The sequence below is a fragment of the Tinamus guttatus genome, unplaced genomic scaffold, assembly GCF_059628265.1.
Source record: "Tinamus guttatus ecotype Peru unplaced genomic scaffold, ASM5962826v1 Tinamus_guttatus_pri_ptg000038l, whole genome shotgun sequence".
In the NCBI taxonomy this organism is placed as follows: domain Eukaryota; kingdom Metazoa; phylum Chordata; class Aves; order Tinamiformes; family Tinamidae; genus Tinamus; species Tinamus guttatus.
In genome coordinates, this window is record NW_028288572.1 from 929,309 (window position 1) to 947,957 (window position 18,649).

Sequence of the window (18,649 nt, forward strand, 5' to 3'; positions counted from 1 at the left end):
AGAATAAAGTTGTTGCTCGTCTGCTTTAATTGATGCAAACTGCAACATTATCTTTAAACTTAGCAAGCAGAGAAGAGGTGTTACCTCTTAGAATAACACTTAGGTGATTAGGAGTGTTTTGCTTAGCACTGGAACAGAGATCGTCATCATGAACTGGGAATCTTTCTTAATTCGCTTATTAGTGAGTAAGTGACTGATGCATAGCTCGACAGTGACTTAGGAGTGCTCCAAGTTGAATTGCTGTTCTGCTCTTTGCTGTCACTGCTGTCCCTACTTCCAGGTTTACTTGCTGCTCTTGTGGACTGCTTAATTCAAAAAACTCACTTTCTCTTTGTTACTGCTGCATAATTTAAACAAATTACAAAATATTATCAAGCAGCCAGAATTCCCTAGAAGTGCTCTTTGGTTACAAGTGAAAGAATTTAAGCATTCTGGCACCCAGAGGAAGGAAATCAGAGATCCGTTTTGCCCAGAGAGAGATTCTCCAGTGCCCTTTGCAAGATGGACTCAATGAACCAGTGCGTTTTTTTAGCTCTTTTATCACTGATGAATATCACTGATGGCCCATCAGAGTTGCGTATGGGAGTGGAATTGTCTGAGAAGTGAGGAGGAAGAGGGGAGGACCATAATATTTTTTATACGTTTGTAAGTGTGTATGGATAGATTGAATTCTAGATGTGCTCTGTTCTGCTTTCCCCTTTTTTATGGCTCCAGCACTGCTGTTATGTTTGCAGGGACACCTTGCCTTGTCCAGCTGGCTTGCAGGTTAGCAAAGTCAAATGCATTCTATGGATATTGTTAAAAATTAACAGAATCAGTATCTTATTTGTGTTGATTTAAGTATCCAGCAAGAGCTAAGTTAGTGGCATTGGCATTAGAAAGGAGTCTCCACTTTGGAGGCTCTGTGGGTAAATTGTTCTAATTTGGAACTTTGTAATTTGACAGAAGTGTTGGATTTTCTTCTGTCATAGGGATGGAAAATCAATCATTCATACCATGTGTGTGGGGTTTTCAAGGAATATGTATATGTCTGTAAGGAATGTGTATATATCTACATTTTTACATTCTGTTTATATGGTATGAATCTTCTTATCATCCTCAATTGCACAGCAATCACATAGAACATACATAGCCAGAGTTTTCACGGAAAAAATCCTAATTAAAATTGAAATGCTTTCTTAGCTTATGACTTTAGAAGCGTCAGACACATGTAGAACCTGTCTCTGACTTCTATTAAATCATCCAGCTGATTAATTAGAATGAAGTATGTTTAAGATGGGTTTGCATTTTTTCTTTATTTTGGTACTTAATATTGATTACCTTGCCTGACATAATAGAAGCTCGAGTTCATTAGCTGCCAATTAGGAATTAATATAAACAGAGTAGATGGAAATGCAGCCCTGTGGATATTTTGGGTTGTACTACAAGGTGACTTATATGAATGTTAATGAAAGGAAATCAGGAGCGAGAGTGAGTGCCCAGGACTTGAAAGCAAACTGGGAATATGCAAAATATGTATGCGCACGCATGGAGCAAATCACTGAATTCTTGATTTGGTAGTTTTTAAATCACTATGTTACGGTAATTTTAAGAAGTTGTGTGTAAGAGTGTTTCTGGTCTGTCAAGCGGAGACAGAATTGTGTCAAACATGAATTTTTTTGGAAGCTAAAAAAAAAAAAATCTTTATAGATTGTGCCTTAGAGCTTATGGGGAAGAAGTTACCAAACTTCATAAACAGCCTTATATACCTTGAATTGAAAGGGAAAATATCTTTAACTGTGTGAGGGCTGATGGTACCTGCAGGTACAACTGTCCCTAGGAGAGACTGTCTCCTTAACTGTCTCCTTACATTGCCTTGGCTTTTGGAGCTGCAACTAATACTGGAAAATCATCCTCCTTAGAGAGGGTTCATGTGCTTTATTTTTACGGGGTTAGTTTTTGTGTGCTTACGCTTACTTATATAGAGACCAGGTGCTGTAATTCTGTTTAATCTTCTGTGTGTCTGCCATCGAGGACTTTACAAGCCTGTTTTATGAGGAAGGTAGGGACTTCGTCCATGCTTCTAAAGTGCATAAAAGAGCATATCGTTTAATAAACCCTAAACACTGAGAATTGAAAATGAGCTTTGCTTTTTTAATCAGTTAACTGTAGCATGGGGAGGATTTATGTGAAGGGAAGTCTGGTCAACTTTGTTCTGGACTCCTTAGTGTTGGAAAGGATCAGGGGAAAAATAGCACCTGCTTAGATGAGAGGAGCCCATTTGAGTGTGGATGTTTCCCATTTCCTAAGGTAAGAGATGATTTAGGTTTATGGTTTAGGAGGATGAACTTTCCATACTCCAGAAACTTTGTTGTTAAGTTACTTCAAATGGTCTTGTATAATTGAGATATTTTAACCCATAGCAATGAAACATAGCTCACAAATACATAAATGTGTGTAGAAATAAATATTATATATATTTTTTCTTTCCTTTTAGACCCTGGAAGCCATTCTGAATTTTAAATACTCCGGTGGACCTGGACACATCGAAGGATACTACAGGAACCTTTCTCTAGGCCTCCATGTGGAAGTAGAGCCCTCCGTTTTCTTTACGCGGGTCAGCACCCTGCCAGCCACCAGGTAAGCCTTGTGCTGTGTTCGACACGTCTCTGCTTTATTGCCTTTAACTTCAGAAGCTCACAGGAAATTTTGCTATCGTCCACAACAGGTAGGTGAAGAATTGTCCATGAGTCATGTCAATTCATGAGAATTATGTCAAAATTCTCCCTGTTGAGCTGTTTAATCCTCAGACTACGGTGGAGGCAGTCCTGGAAAATATCTGAAGCTCCAATGTTTTGTCATGATGCTTTATTTTTCAGAGACTGCCTGTTCTACTGCCTGTTTATTGTAAAACTTGGTGACTTTTTTCTATGCATCTTTGCAGTTGTGGTATGTTCTACATTACATTGGTGTTTGCCTCAACACAGTCTTGCAGAGAATGCACATGGAAATTATTTCTTTGGAAGTTAGGAACAAACTGGAATCATTCTGTTGTCCAGGAATTTTGATTTTTTAGTCATGAAGTAGTTTCCCATGTAAAAAGCAATTTTTAGTTTTGGTGATTTGATGGTGGTTGAATGCCACCATGAAAATTTGATTTTCCCAAATTAATACACCACTTTGAGTGGAATCATTTTTTTTTTCACTGTAATTGCTTAATTTGCAGCCAAATGCAGAGTTCTTAATCTGTATGTTTTCATTAATTTTACATTCTTTAATATGCAACTAAAGCAAAGTGGCTTTTGCAGTGATCAATTCTCTAAGTTAATGATTTTACTCATCCTTTATCTTTTTTTTTAATATCTGCATGTAAGTAGTGAAATACTTTGCAGTTTATAAATATTTGGGATGTAGTCAAATTTTTGGCAGTAGAAGGGACTGCAAGGTGGCAGTGGAATAGCCCTTACTCAAGAGATGGATAATTGAGTTTGGCTTTTGTGGGAAGAAAGCAGACTGAGAATGGGATTATTTCAGTCTATTAATATTTTGGAAGTACCAGAAAGGAGAAAATGCTCTTGAAGAAGAAAGTTAGTGCAAGAGTATATTATTTTAATAAACAAAATAGGAATTCCAACTTCTGATTTCCAGCTACCCAAACAGAATTAATGAAAAGTGTGTTGGTGCATGTAGCGGGGACAAGAGTTCTGTTTCAGATTGCAACCTATTTCAATACAGTTATATAATCTTTAATAGTAGAGGCTGAAATCAGTGGAGCCAAGAGATTCCTTCCAGTCTCATGTCCTTTTTCATGGCAAACTTCAGAAAAAAAATCCAAAGACAGGCAAGACCTGAACAGGAGCCTTGGAGATACCAAGACCAAATTTCATTTTCAAAGGCACCAATATCATCATATTGCAAAGACAGCAAAGAACAGATACAGAGCAACCTAGCTCACAAAGCACGAAGTCTTTCTTCTGTTCCTGTGAGCAGTAGTGAAGCCTCAGGAAAAAAATATCTGTGTCAGCTTGGGGGCCTGAACTTGAAGAAACTTAAAAATGTGGGTGACTTGGAGAAAGTTTCTAGAGCGAGAAGTGTGATAAAAATGTGACTTACACTGATGGTTTGAAATTATTGTACTGTTTGAAGTCAAAGATAAGCCTGTAGAGGGGGGTAGGTCTTTATTAATGTAAATATCAGCACAAGGCAGATAGGAATCTGTTTTTTGCTGCAGGTAACCGTACAGTAAATAATGACCTTTGTGTGAGCACAGGAGCTCTAGGTTCAGCAAGGGTAATGAAGATCTGCAATAACTAATATAAAGATAGAAATTTAAAAATTAGACAAATGAGATTCTCAAATGGATTATTTTTTAATGAGTAGCTATATTCTGTCCAGCCTTTGTACAAGAGTCCATAAACTACATGGTTTTATTGGAAAGCAGCTTTGTGAAATATTTTGCTGCTTATAAGTGTGGCATAGTAGGAGTAATTTTATTTATCTAGGAACTGTTCTAGAAAAGTAATTCTAATGCCACCTCTGAAGGCTGAAGTTAATATCTGGACTATTTGCAAATTTTCAATAGCACATTAATGACAGGCAGAGCTTGGGCACTGCAGTGGCTCTTCGTTACACATATATAAGGTCATCAAAGCTAAGTGACCTTTCTGTATCAGCGTGGAAATGCATCCCAAATTTGCAGTTTTCAAATTGATTTATTACACATGTTAAAATACTCCTTTTGTGTTTATTATTTCCTTGCAAAGTCCTTTTCTATTCAAAACGTCAGAAACATCCCTCATACTGTTTATTTTAATTATGCTTTTAACGGTAAGTATTTAAATGTTCATTCAAATTACCTTCTTATACTTGTTGAGTGGCCTGGATTTGCAGCTGCAAACCTTCCCAAAAGCTTCAAGTACAACACAATAATTTTATCTGACAGTGAACTGTCGAAACGTTTGCTTTTTTGCGCTAGGTTTCCACAAAGCTGCTTTCTGCAGGAAAAGGTTACCCTAGCCCTGTGTTGCCAGTCTGTTGCCAGGAAGGTGCTGTGCCTGGAAAATATTTGATCATAAAATCTATAAAATATATGGAGGTCTTAATTCAGCAGTAAAGTTTCCACATCATTCAACCCTGTACGCTTTCACAGGTCTTACAGCAGCAGGCTCTAGCTGTAGTTGCCCAAGTTGAGCAAAATGCTTGCATTCACCTGGCATACATTCCGTTCATTCTTCTCCTGTTCATCATACACGTTAGCCTTTAATGCAGTAACTTCATACTAAGTGATTCGCTGGGTGGAGATGAAGTTAAATATGCGACTGAATCACTTTGTTTGAAAGCCTTACCGAATCGAGGGAAAAAGTGTAGTTTAAATGTCTTTCAGAAATGTGCTATTTACCAGGCCTGTGGAAAGGCTATTAAAATCTTTTTGTTGCTTTTGTTGCGTAGAAATACGTTATCTGCTCAGCCATGGATACGTTTGACTTTTATATCCCCACTATCTCCCACAGTTTGTTCAATATTAATGGCCTTAATGATCAGGACGCTGTTGCTTTACTTTTTCGCTTCCTAGTATTGATTTTCCCTCAGCAAGAGCAGTCGTGGACCATCCTGGGCTGTTTGAAAGTGAAAATTGTAGAAATATGTCATCTTCCAAACAGCAAAGGGTAACTGCTTATCATTGGGTGAAGCAAAGCTTCTTTCTTGACTTTTCATCATCCCTGGTGATTTCCAAGACCAAGTTGCAGCAAGTACAAGACAAATCTTGTGTTGTCAGTGTTGCTCTTTTAAAATCTTGAATTTGATTTTCTTTTGATTTCCAGCTGAGATTTCATTGCTTAAATTCTATTTTAGTTTTAATTCTAAATTGTTTTTGTTTAGTGATTACGGGAAACTGTGCTTTATATCTTAGCTTTTCAGCTGTCAATTCAAGTTGTCATTACTTTCATTTTCTCAATTCATTTTTTTCCTTTCTTCTAAGTTATTTTGTTTGTGGTGTTGCTTTACATTTTACCTCAATGAAGCAAGAAACAGTAGCTTAATAGGTGCGGGACTTTAAAATCAAAGTAAATTGTTAAAAAAAATAACGTTGATTTATCTCTTAAGACTTTACTGAAAAATAAAGAAAAATGTGTTTTTTTGCAGTAGTAACATACAGATTCTGGTTTATGTAAAAAACTGTAATTGATATTTTTTTTTGCTTTTAGTTGATGAGCAGATATACATGGGAGCTATCACTGAGATATCAGTGTGTAGCCATAATTATACGCCCTGCTCATCCCCAGGTTTGTGCTTAACTGCACAAGTTAGAGCAGTTTCATTAACTATATGTTCCCTACGTCTTAAGATTTAATTAATCGTAAGAATTAGGTGTATTTGTATGAATGTCTGTGGTTAGCTTGATGCAGTCCTTAACACATCGTGTTATCTAACCTCTTGCCTAATTCTGTTTCAAAAATCAGCCCTCCTCCTGTCCGAAAAGGTGTTATCCCAACACCAAAATGTCGTTCCATGCTCCAAGGGTTTTCCCTGGGTATCTCAACCTCTGCTTCCTGATCGTCCAGCATCCAAAAAAGGCTGGCATGCCAGCCCAGTGCTGGGGGTTGTTTGCCCTGACCGTGTCACCTGTAGTGCTTGATTTTTCTTTTTCATGTTTGCTGGTGATCACTGGCCTGTGATGCATAAGCTAAAGATTAGGGTTTGAAGCATGTGTCGCTGTTCTCCCAGCCTGTCCCACCACTTACTGCAGGCTTGAAGGGCTTCCCTGATATGTTTTTTTGACCCTTTATGCAAAAAAGGGTACAATAAAATGCCCACAAATCAGCAGAATAACACTCATTCCACTGTCTTCTGTAGTTGGGCACACCTTGTGCATTCCCTCCTCACCAGGTCTTAACCCTAAAACTACCGCCGTGTCGTCAGGCCCCAGAAGAGTTTGCTTGCCAGAAAATTTCTTTCAAGAGGTCAATAGAGCTATAATGCTAATGGGACAAGTTAGAGGGAGTGTCGTGTTGCCAGTTTGATGTGACTTATCCCTTCAGGCATGCTGTTAGCTCAAAAAGAGTCTGTTCTAGCTCTAGATTGTCTTGAACTAAGTTTAATACAGCTGTTGGCCCTTTCAAAACATTTTCTGCCTATTTTGGCAGACAGTGAATGTTGTTCCTTAACTGCTCATGCACAGAATATGAAAAGATGCCAGCACGCTTTACTCTTTCTTTTTTTTTTTCAGTAAGAATTCAGATAAGATGTGATCTAAATACAGTAAAGAGACCTTTTATTTGGCATTCCTTGCCATTGTGTCCTATGTCCAAACATGTTTTAGATGCAGGTAATCTACAAAAGTCTGGAAATCCCTCCGTTTTCATTGTCGTAAGGGTGACAGGTTGGTCTGAATTTGTAGAGGAAGTCAACCCAGAGCATATCAGGCACGCTGCCTTCCTTTGGGGTAAAGCTTAAAATCTGGTTAATTAAGCATTTCTTAGCGGTATAAATTCAGAAAGATGGAACATGGTAAATTTTTGAATGTTTTTGAAGCAATGGAGTTTTCTCCTTGTCTTAAAACCACTGCGCAGCTGATGAGACATCAGCTGTAGATGTTGTCTGGCAAGAGCAGACCCTCAAAATCTGTTCTTTAATTGAGTCAAAGGAAAGGGGATGGACCTGTTGCAGGTCTCCTAAATTCATTGAATTCCTGGCCATGTGGCTTTGAGTACAGTTTTTTCTTGCATCACTAATGCAGTTTGGTGGTGGTGTTTTTTTTTTAATGAAAAGCAGATGTCTTAGGTTATCTCACCTTAAAACCTCTTATGGCATCAGTTGCTGCGGGCAGAATGCACTATTCAGAATGGTTGTCCACATGGCACGACCTCTAGTGAAGAAGGTGCAGTTGGGAAGCTTGCAGATGCGCTTGTAGTGATTAACCCTATTTATGTTTGCATAAGCATCTAATGCCTGGAGCTGTTTTATTCTTCTGGAGTATTTAATGACAGCAGGAGGGCATAGTGAATGTGTTGATCTTGCAGAGGAAGTCATCTTTAAGATGCTTGTGAGCCAGCTTTGTGAAGACCTGCAGGCTCTCTGCAGAATTGGCAAGTTTAGCCCTTCCAGGTTGTTCAAACAAAAAAAAAATGTATATACTCTAATACAATCAAACATGAAAGATACAGTAAAAATGACAGGCATCTTTGAAGCATGGAGAAAAAGCTTTTCAGCTGAGTACTTCAAGATCAATCTATTTAGTTTATTGTGAGGAAGGCTAAGTTTTGACTTGTTTAAGATGAATGGATGTTGCTAGTGGGAGAAAATGCTGAGTGTTAAATTCACTTTTTTGTTAATGAAAAAAATTTAAAAAGTCGAAACAGATACAAGGCAAATGGAATTACAAATAAAGGGCTCATTTTATTCAATTAGACTGATTAAACATTGGAAAGAGCTGTCAAGCAATGGATTTAGTAACCTTTTTTATGTTCTCAGGGCTGATTTCTTTCTAGAAGATATTCTTTATTCATGCATACACCATTGAGCTCAATATAGATTTAAGTAAGTGAAGTCAAAGAACTCATGGCACATAGAAAGTTAGATTCAATTCATCTTTCTAACCTTAAACCTTGGTAATTGTATAACATTGCGGTGTGTTTGGAGAAGAGCATCAAGAAAGAGTTTATGGATTCAGGGAATTGGTTTTTGAGATCAAAATGTTAAATATGTACCATTTGGCACATAAAGACACGAGAACATAAATCTGCAAGTATTTGTAGATGTGCTGGGAATATTTAGCATAACTGAAAGGGTTTATAGCTGGGAAAAGTCAGATGAGGACAGCCCTTAAAATAGCAGAAAAGACCTTTTAACAGTGAGATGTATAAATTTTTAACTTAATTATCCACACTTAGTGTTGAAAGTACTCTTCCACTTAGACTCTGAAATTATTCAACCCAACCTTGTTTCCTTTTGGTTAGCAGTCAGAATGACAGATGGAGAGAAAAGGAGTATTATTTCAAGAACTGTAGTTCTTTGTCTAGGCATCTAGAATATACATTATAGTGTAACTGAAATATGTTTTCATTCAGTTTGGCCTTTTATCATCATGGAATGATTCTCTGTATCATTCTGTTCAGAAGACACACCTTTTATTTGCGCTGTCTGTTGTATTATTTTTTCCCAGATAATTTTAAATGTTATTAAACAGGGAAAAGAAGTGAATATGATCATTTTAGTCGTCCTTACCTGTCCCCTGAACAAATCTTAACAAATTTCAGCCAACTGTAGGAGGGGAAGTTAAAAACATCCCTGCAGATTGGTACCCGGACAGAGAGGAGATGGCAGTTTCTGGTGCAGTGAGGAGGTGCAGAAGTCTGAGCTCGGTGGGTGCCCCATGCACTGGTTGGCGTGGACCAACCAAGGACATAAAGCTGCAGCTGATGGACGTGTGAGGAAGCTGGATGTATGGGGGAAAAATAGGCATGTGGCGGTACAGAAACTGAGATTTTTGTTCTGTATTTGTGTATTTTTTGTCTCATCTTCTCTGGAAGACTCAGATTTAATTTTTTTTTGAACTTTTTTGATTAATTTTTGATTTTTTGAAAAATTTCCATGTAATTATACTTTAATTTTTTTGAAAAAGTAGGAAGGTAGGGAGATAGTTTTAAAAAAAGAAGAAATGTGGTAAGATTAGGATAATCTCTCTTGCTTCCAGGTCTGAGCCAAGAATTTTGGTAGACCACTATGGTCAGTAATTTAATCACCTTTAGATCCATTTATTCTTTTGGGTATTTAAAAATATTTATTAGCTTATATGCATTTTTATTTGGTATGAAGGCCAGAGTTCATGGTCCAAATTATTTTTTCAATGGCCTTAAAAATCTTAAAACAATAATGAAGCATTTGAAATTTCTCAAATTTCTCTACTTCTGCTGTCAATTTAAGGAGCAGATTACTGACTTGACTGCATGTAGGAATACAGTAAATTCATGTTTAAATTTTTTTATAGAACTCATGCATGAACATGTGTTGGCTCTAAAATCTAATTTCCTGACCCTTTGCAGCAGGTCCTTTAATTCACTGCTTGCAGAAGACTTCTGTAAGTTCACCTGTGGCTTTCTTGTCACTTAATGGTTTTCCTTGGTAATTTTCATAGCTTGACCTCACCAGTTCTCCACAACCTTTCTAATAGGTACATGTTAAAAGAAAAAAAAAATCTTGCTAGTTTTCAGATCTTTAGCAAATTGCTCTTTGAAGGCTTGCTAGATTTTGTTTTTTTTCTTTTATTAATTTATAATGGGTTTATTACATCTAGCTTGCCAGAGCTTATACTTCATCTTCTTTTCCTTACTTGGATGCCATTTCCAATATGGAAAGTAACTATGGGATATATTAAAAAAAGGTACATATATTCTGTATGTTTTGTAAACGTGCTCTCCACCAGAAATTTCACTTGCACATCTAAGCTATGACTACCCCTACTACTAAACCGCTGCTATTACTATTGGAGAGAGAGAGGTCTGTGGTGTCCTTACAGGTCTTGTCCCATTCTCCCAGTGCTGAGCTGGAAACCAGGCTGCCTTTTCTCTCATTTGCATTCATTCCTGGTAACAGGTTAGCTACTAACCTGAGTAATGCCCTTCCATTTTTTGGGATTTTATTTTTCCTTTTTTTTTTTCTTTTATTGTTGTTGTTGTTAAGGCAGGAAATTCCCACTAAGAGCTCTTGACTCTTCATTTCTTCTAAGTTCATGAATTTTGGCATGTTTGCTTTGCGCATTCTTCTCTGTGCTCAATGGTCTTTTGAAAAGAATGAACCCCCTGCAAATACAAAAATAGCCTCTGCATCCCCTTTTGCTCTTCTCTTTCTTTAAGAGAGAATAGATTTATATTTATATTTATATTTATACTTATATTTATAAAAATATAAAATATACCTATTTTGTATATAATATATTCTCTTTATGTAATATGTGTATTATGAAGTTTCTTGCATATAACTCTTAAAAAGTTTAATAGTTCGTCATAGTGCTCCGAGATATTTCTACCTTCTTTCAAACTCACTTAAATTGAGTGGTTCCATTTACTTTCATGGGATTTTGTGAGCAGTAGGCCTGGGTAATTAAACACTTGCATCTTTCATTTGTTTTCATTCTGGCAAATTTAGGAGAATTTTAATCCCATGATGAATTCACTGTAAATTTCACTTGCTGATGAAAAATTCTGCTGTGGTGAAAAATTTCAGGACCTAGGGAGAGGAGTGCTTGTTTGTGTATTTGGTTATTTCTCTTGAGGCTTAGCTTTTGTGAAATGCATGAAGAAACCTGAAATCAGGGCTATTTTGTGTGTTGTGTTTACTTTTGAGCACAGTGGAACTGAAGGGCAAGGAGCGACCCAAGTGTGCAGACTTCTAGGGCCCAGCTTATGTAAGCTTCCACTGAGACTCTTCACCTTGGAAATTCCTATAGGTGCCTGAAAGCTAAGTAACACCTCAGATCAGCGTTTTAATTTAGTTTTTACTCCTAAAATATAGTCTAGATAGATGTAATCCTTTAGAGCATCCTAGAGCTGCACACTGCAGTTGTAGGACAGCTCTGATGATGCTCACCTTGCAAATGGGATTCTTCTCCTTCCTTTTGGGGCACTTGTGGTTTCCTCCTGATCTTGCCTCCCAACCGTGCTGTGATGGGCGCTCCTCCTGACGTACCCTACAAGCTCCTTCCCTTGCTTATAGATTCTATAGCAATTGCATGTGCTGCTGTGGTCTGCAATCCTTGTACAACAGAAAGTCTACCTTGTGCCTCACTTCACGGCCACAAGTTGCTTGCTTCAAGCCAGTTGAGTTTGGTCTTCGTGTATTTCAACTTCAAAGTCATTCTGAGAGTTAAACCTAAATGGTTAGCAATGCTTCGGAAACATGGGATTTTTCTCCATTATTAATCAACTTTGACTTTTGGAGCAGCCTGATAAAGCGTTGTCACAACTGTACGGTTGTATCTGGCCTAACAATGTCTGATACCGTTTCTTTCTTTCTTTCTTTCGTTTTCTTTCATATTAAATTATAATCTTCATTAAATGCTGCAGTTGGTGGTTAGTTCTGCAAGGAGAAAAACTAACTAAACAAAATTCCCCATAGTATTTCTTTTTTGGAGCTTCATCAGCGTTAGTTCGCAAGACTATCAGAAATGCAGTTGATACGTTCCTGTGTATGGTTGGTATATTCATATGTTCCTTTGCTGGGCAAGGATTTAAATTTTGATTGTAACTTTGTTCCTTAAAAAGGTGGTGGTAAGTTAATTTGAAGCAATAGCATCTAATGTGAAGGCTCAAAATGAAAAAAAAAATGGCTCTTCTTTTAAAAGAAGTGGATTGGAAGCTGCAGTGTGAGAATACATTTAAGTGACCATAAGCTTTGTGGCTTGTGCAGGTCATAATTCTAATTTGAGATCTTTTTTTTCCTTTGGCTACATATGTCTAGTTTCATTTAGGGGAAGAAAAAAAAAAAAGAAATACAGTTTCCAGGAAATTAATAGAAGAGTTGAATAATCAGCATGTAAAATATGTATGTATGAATATGTGTATATATGGATAAAGCAAATATATATTCTGAAATGCACACATATATAATCTAAATATTCTGTGGTGCATGGTTGAAGCTGTAATACCCTTTTTTTTTTTTTTTTCTTCTCTGAGCAGCACCCGACAATGCCACCTACTTCTTGATGTCTTCAATTCCACAGAGCACGAGTTGACCATTAGTGCTAAGAACAACGAAGATTTAATTCTGCACGCGGGGGAGTGTCAGCGGTGAGTGCTTTCAGTATTAAAAGGGCCCTCTTTGTGACTCTGTTTCTTCTTTACTTGTACCCTATTCATGTTCTTGCGAATATACTTTTCTTTTTTAACATTTTTTGCATATAAAAAAATGTAATAGTTTTATTTAAAGTAACAATTGATTTCTGAGCAAATTCTCAATAGACTTTATTTTGGCTATGAATCTATTAATACTCAAAATAACAATCTGTAATATAGTTGTGAGATAAACAAAGGGATGTAGCATTAACATGGCTAGTAATTTCATGGAGTGTTTTAATACCATTTTCATGCATTCTCAAAACAGTTGTCATGATGCTACAGCCTGAACGCATCCAACTATCACCCTTTCACAACTAGAGTGAGTCTTTTCTCTGCAGACATCCCAGCCATTCCATCCATTATATAAAAAGAGAGCTGAAGGGAAGAAAACTAGAATTGAAGGAAAAAACAGTGGTAATTTCTGTAGAAAAAATGTCTGGGTTAAGTAGGCCATTACTTATGTTGGCTACCAGGGTGATATAAAGGCCATTTTGTAGCTGACTGCAGCGTAAGATACTTAAGAATCATTTGCCATGATAGATTTTCTTTCCTGAGTTTCTGCCATTGGCTGTAGCTAGGAATAGTGTTGCTTGGTTCATCTCCCTCAGACAACTGTGACATTTTAGAGTTGCCATTTTTGTCCTGAAAAGGTGAAACAGAGAAAAAGGAAACGTTTCAGGTTGGTCATGGAGCATCAGCAGAGCTCATTTGTGTTCTGTGAGAGCTGAGCTGCGGTCCCACATCATGCAGCAGAGCTTTGGATTGAAAGAGGGAGTTTTTGCTACGTTCACCCTCTCATTTCTGTTGTTAAGGTCATCTACATGATGTAGATCTATCTACATGTCATCTACAGGACATGCAGTTGGGCAGAAAGATAATATAGAATATCTCACAACATTAGTAAAGCTGCAGTATTCTTTGCTGCTAGTGACTTTGGTATTGCATACACACAAATGGAGGCTGGGCAAAAAATATTGCTAAAATAGAGTGTTTTTAGCTTTTCCTCTTTATTTAGAAAGCATTAGTTTTTTTTTGTTTGTTTGTTTTGTTTTAAGCAAACTAAATACTCACCACAATGTGCATATTCTTATCCATACAATAGGTATAATTTTACTCCTATGCCTTGCTATTTCCCGTTGTTTTTTAACATTGTGTATTTGCTTAAGGTCTGTGGTATAATCATAATTTCAGTTCTCACAATGATAGATAATAAATAGAAATAATGCTGCAAAAAAATGTTATAATGTTACTTTGCATCTCCTTGACTGAATTGCTTTCATTTTTCTGGGGGTTTAATACCTGAAGTTTAAATATCCTTAAATCATTATGTTGTAATGGATATAAACCTTTCCAATAAAGTCTTTGAAACGGTCATTTGTCAATGAGGATTGTGCAAATGGTGAAAGTATTTGAACCTTTTAAGGATAATGATTTTAATCTTACTGTGAAATACTTTTTATTCTCGTTTAGATATTGCCCTAGGTTTTCTGATCGCTGCACTCATTTCTTTTTTTGTTGCTTGAATGCTAAGCTATTCATTTAACCCTGTGTATGTCCGTAGTATTGCTTAAAAGACTTAATTTTTGTTCTTATCCATCTGCTAGAGAACTTTAGATAGAGCACAAACTGGGCCTTAAAGTTAGCAGATCCTCTAGCAATGGGTTTTTGTTAATCCTATGGAAAAGAACAACTCGGGAAATCTTTTCGTGATCCTTCCGCAAGGTGAAAAAATGGTATTTAGATACTACTAAGAGAAAGTGCCATCTTTTAGTGCCTTAAAATACCATCTAAAAATATTTTTGTACAGTAAGATTGTTCTGTTGGCTGGGAAAGATTATTGTTTTAGCTTTTAAAAAGCCTTACGTTTAAAACTTGCTGCAAATTTTTAGTGCATTTATTAAGAATATTTAGTGTGTGTGATTCTCCAATCTGTGTGACTGTTCTCCAATTTTTGTATGAAGTGGAGTTTCTGAGAGGATGCATGCTTCTTATATTTTAGGATATAGATTTGTAGGGACCATGTGCTTTGCTTATTTCTTGGCTCACTCATTCTGTCTTTTACTGTTATATTTTCTGTGAATGCACAGGAGCAGCCTTTCATTTTTCTCTATCCCAGGATATTACATGTCAGTGATGCTCGCTTTTTTCCGTTTCTATATGATTTGAAATATTCCTCTATGTCCCGCTCCATCTGAAATTCGTTGTACGACAGTCTATGTCTTGGCAAAAAGCTGCCAGGTAACTTATTCTAGAGAAGTTCTCCCTAGTGAAAATGAGAGTGAAACTGAGATGCCTGCAGAATCTTCAGTTAATTAAAATATTTGTGACATACAACATATGTGGTATCTATATGCTTTTAATCTATGTGGTTGAACTAAATTCTCTTGAATTTAGTGCTGGAAAGCTCAGTCTTCACCTGGGTTTTGGACCAAGGGAGCCTGCCACGTGCAAAGCTATCATGAAGTAACTGTGCACTGATGAAGCTGCCTTACGGCTGTACGTTGTTGGCCTGTTGAAATGCTATGAATACAGCTGATCTCGTTCCTCACAGCAACGTGGCATTTAACTGAATGCTTCCAAATGGCAGAATATAGGAGGCAGCTCTGGCAGGCAGTTGGGTTATGTATGTTAAAATAAGAAGTGCCTTGCCAGTAGCAGTGTGTTTAATTTATTGTAGAAGTTAGATACGGTAATTATTGTGTTTCTTGATTATCAAACCATTAAAATTAAATTTCATGACAACCCTCATTTATGCGTAAATCACTTCATAATTTATGGTAATAGACGTTATCTCATTATATGCCCCAGGATATCTCATTTTGTACAGCGTGCCCTGCGCTGCCTTTGCATTGACATTGCGTGTGGAGCACATCTGGCACTTGGGCATCCCAACCATTGAGGAGTTACCAAGTTTCCAAGGTAGAGGTCTGAGCAGATTGATCCTCTTGTCTGTCTTTGTGGTCCAACACGACCAAGTTGGGAAAGTCGTGCAGGTGCCTAGGATGAACAAAGGCTCCACAGCTGATGGCTGTACATATAGGAAGTCTAGAGGTTAGAGATTGAACTCTTTTGGGTTTGGGGTGAGGACTTCAAGGATTGAAGCTTAGGGAATAGGATTGGAGTGAGCAGTGAAGACATGAAGAGCAAATAGGCCATAAGAACAGACTAGGAATAAAAGGGTCAAATGGTATCTCTCATGGCAGAAGACGTCTAGTGGGTGTCATCCCCTAGAGAAGCCGTCTTTCCCACTGTATGCTGGATTGAGTTTCAAGTTTATGGAGATTTGTGTTTCAAAAGGTAAAGGTAATTATTTCTGAAGCTCCTGGATGGGTGTCTCACTGGTAAAAGCCATCACAAGTGATAAGATCCATTGACTGTTAGTTCAAATGACGGAGGAGCAAAATTGCTAAGTTCTGAAAACTCCGGGTGACCTGTACACTAAAGAAATCCTAGAGTACCAAGAGCGTTCAGAAGTTATTCCAAGAAAAAATTCCAGCTCAGCTTGCTGCTGGGTATCTAGTTCCTGCCTATTAGGACAGTTATTGAGCTGAATGAATGAGCTTTCTTATCCATATCCACCATAAAAAGTTACCCATTACTTTTAAATTAAATAGGTATCTTTCTCAGTTTTGATAAGTAAACTTTTGTTGCATTGGCTTCAATTATTTTAGAATATTCTTTTTTCCTTTTTAAATCCTGATGACAGTTAAGATAATTAGTTTAAGAAACAACAAATTATTTTCCTTATTATCTCTTAGTGTGATTGTGTTGAAAGATTATGTTGAAAGTTCTTAGAAGTGTATTTTTAAAGAGTGTCATTGACTACTGCTTAATTAATGTATTTAAATACATTGATTAATCGAGCTATAAAATCTGTGAATATCTTATTAGACTTAATTGGCTAAATGTTGAATTTGTAGGAATGTCATTACACTGGAAACTGGTTGCATGATTAGTGTTAAATACTTGCTATCTTTTTTTCAATTGTTAGCAATAAATGTATATTAAATAATCAGTGTTTGTATTCAGCAAGAAAAATCTTTCAGCTGCATTGAAATACTGCATCCTGCAGTTTCTGCAGTGCTAGTCACCAATGCACATACCTATTTAAAGCATTTCGAAATATGCCATTTTGGCACCTGCTGAAGTGTGCGAAAATGTAAATATTCTGCCCTTTCCTAAATCATCAGTAAGTCCCCTCAATGGATTTATTGCCCGTGTATAAGTAAATCATGATGGGTAGTTCTCTTAGCTGCTAAGATTATGTTTAATTTGTGCTCGTGTTTATGATAGAGCAAGTTGTCTGTATGAGAGATTAATGATGTCTTCCTTACGTTGAACTTATAGTTTGTGTTTTAAGACATAGCTGCTGTGATTGGCATGTGCGTTGCCATCAAAGAAAAAGAGAATTTCACAGCAGTTTCCCTGGGTCTTCCTGTGCAATCCATGGCGAGCTGGCAGTTTTTTCAAAGGAAATTTAAAGAATACTGAAGGTTGTGTTAAGGAAAACGTGAAAATCACTTATAATGCTTCCATGGTAATATTTTTGTTTTGCCTCACACTTGTTAAATACATCAGTTTTGTAAAGCTTGCCTTCTTTTAATACTAATAGACAAATCACTCTTTAAATATGCCACATAATTTGGTGTGAATAATTCATTTTCAGCAAAGAAATTGGGAAGGAAGTGTTCAGTAGGGTAGGGAAAGTTAATGCATATAGCATCTGTCTGAACAATATTATGGTCCTGTTCTGGTTTGTATGGTCCTATTATGGTTTGTATCTATTTCAGATATTTGGAAAAATTGGAGAGAGTACTGAGAAGATCTGCAGAAAGGATAGTGTGGCAAATTGTTTGAGTAAAGAAAAACTCAGTTTTTAAGACTGATTTGTAATTAAGAGAACTTGAGAAATGTCTTCCATGGAAAGGACATGCTTCTGTGGTAAGAAGTGAAGGCATGATGGTTGATCACAGGATGCTTGTGGGTGAGCCATGAGGAAACAAGTAGGACTTGAGAAGATGTCAGGAAAATAAAGAGAGGGGACAAATAGTACTGGGATGGATTGCCCAGAGAGATTGTGGAGTTTCCATGCTTGGCGGTATTTGGAAGGACCTGCTCTGAGGCTTGGAATGGTCCCTTCCAACCTAAACTATTGTGTGATTCAAAGACCTCGCAATAAAATTGCTCGTTCTTCCCCGAACCAGCTGGATTGCGTTGGTGTTTCTGTGCTGGATATGGGCCCGTATGAACTGGTTTGCACCAGTCTGATGCCTTCTGCACTCATCTGGAAATGCAGAGGGGAGGGTGCCTGCATATGCAGAAGCCTTGTAGGGTATAGGTTGAAATTCTCGAGTGAGCTGAGGCTTTTTACCCAGTCGACCAGCGTCTTTACCAGGGAAGACAGTGGTCGATGCCTTTTGGGACATGGTTGTTCACACTGCTAGTAGCACAGTGAGCAGGCAAGTATAGGGACAGCCCCAGGCAGAGCTGAATTTATGGGTATCTGTGGACAAATAGATTAATTTGGCCTATAGCTCTCTGTATTTAGGAACACTTGGTGTGTTTTGAGGCTTTGGTGGCGTGGGGATGGCATTAATAGGATGAAAGAGGATTGCCTGGAATGGGTGCCAGTTGAGTCTGCTTTAATGGCCAAAGGATTTATTGAAGTAACACCCTGACACTGCGATGATTTGGCTTCCAGGCTACTCTCCGATCCCCTGTAAAAAGATGTGGATTTCCTGAAATTGAAAAAAAAAATGCAGGATTCCTGTTAATTTATTTGAGATGATCAAGGGCATAATTAAAATAGCTGTTTTATGGGCTTTTCCTTCGAGGGA

The 18,649-nt window shown here is 37.3% G+C and overlaps 1 protein-coding gene across 1 annotated transcript in view; it reads left to right on the plus strand.

Annotated features, from left to right (window-relative positions):
- Positions 1-18,649, plus strand: part of TRAPPC9 (trafficking protein particle complex subunit 9) — a 359,903-nt gene that overhangs the window by 116,577 nt on the left and 224,677 nt on the right. The window contains exons 18-19 of the mRNA XM_010225586.2: positions 2,477-2,619; positions 12,654-12,764. Coding sequence (XP_010223888.2) covers positions 2,477-2,619; positions 12,654-12,764 — 254 coding nt within the window. The remainder of the gene's footprint in view (positions 1-2,476; positions 2,620-12,653; positions 12,765-18,649) is intronic.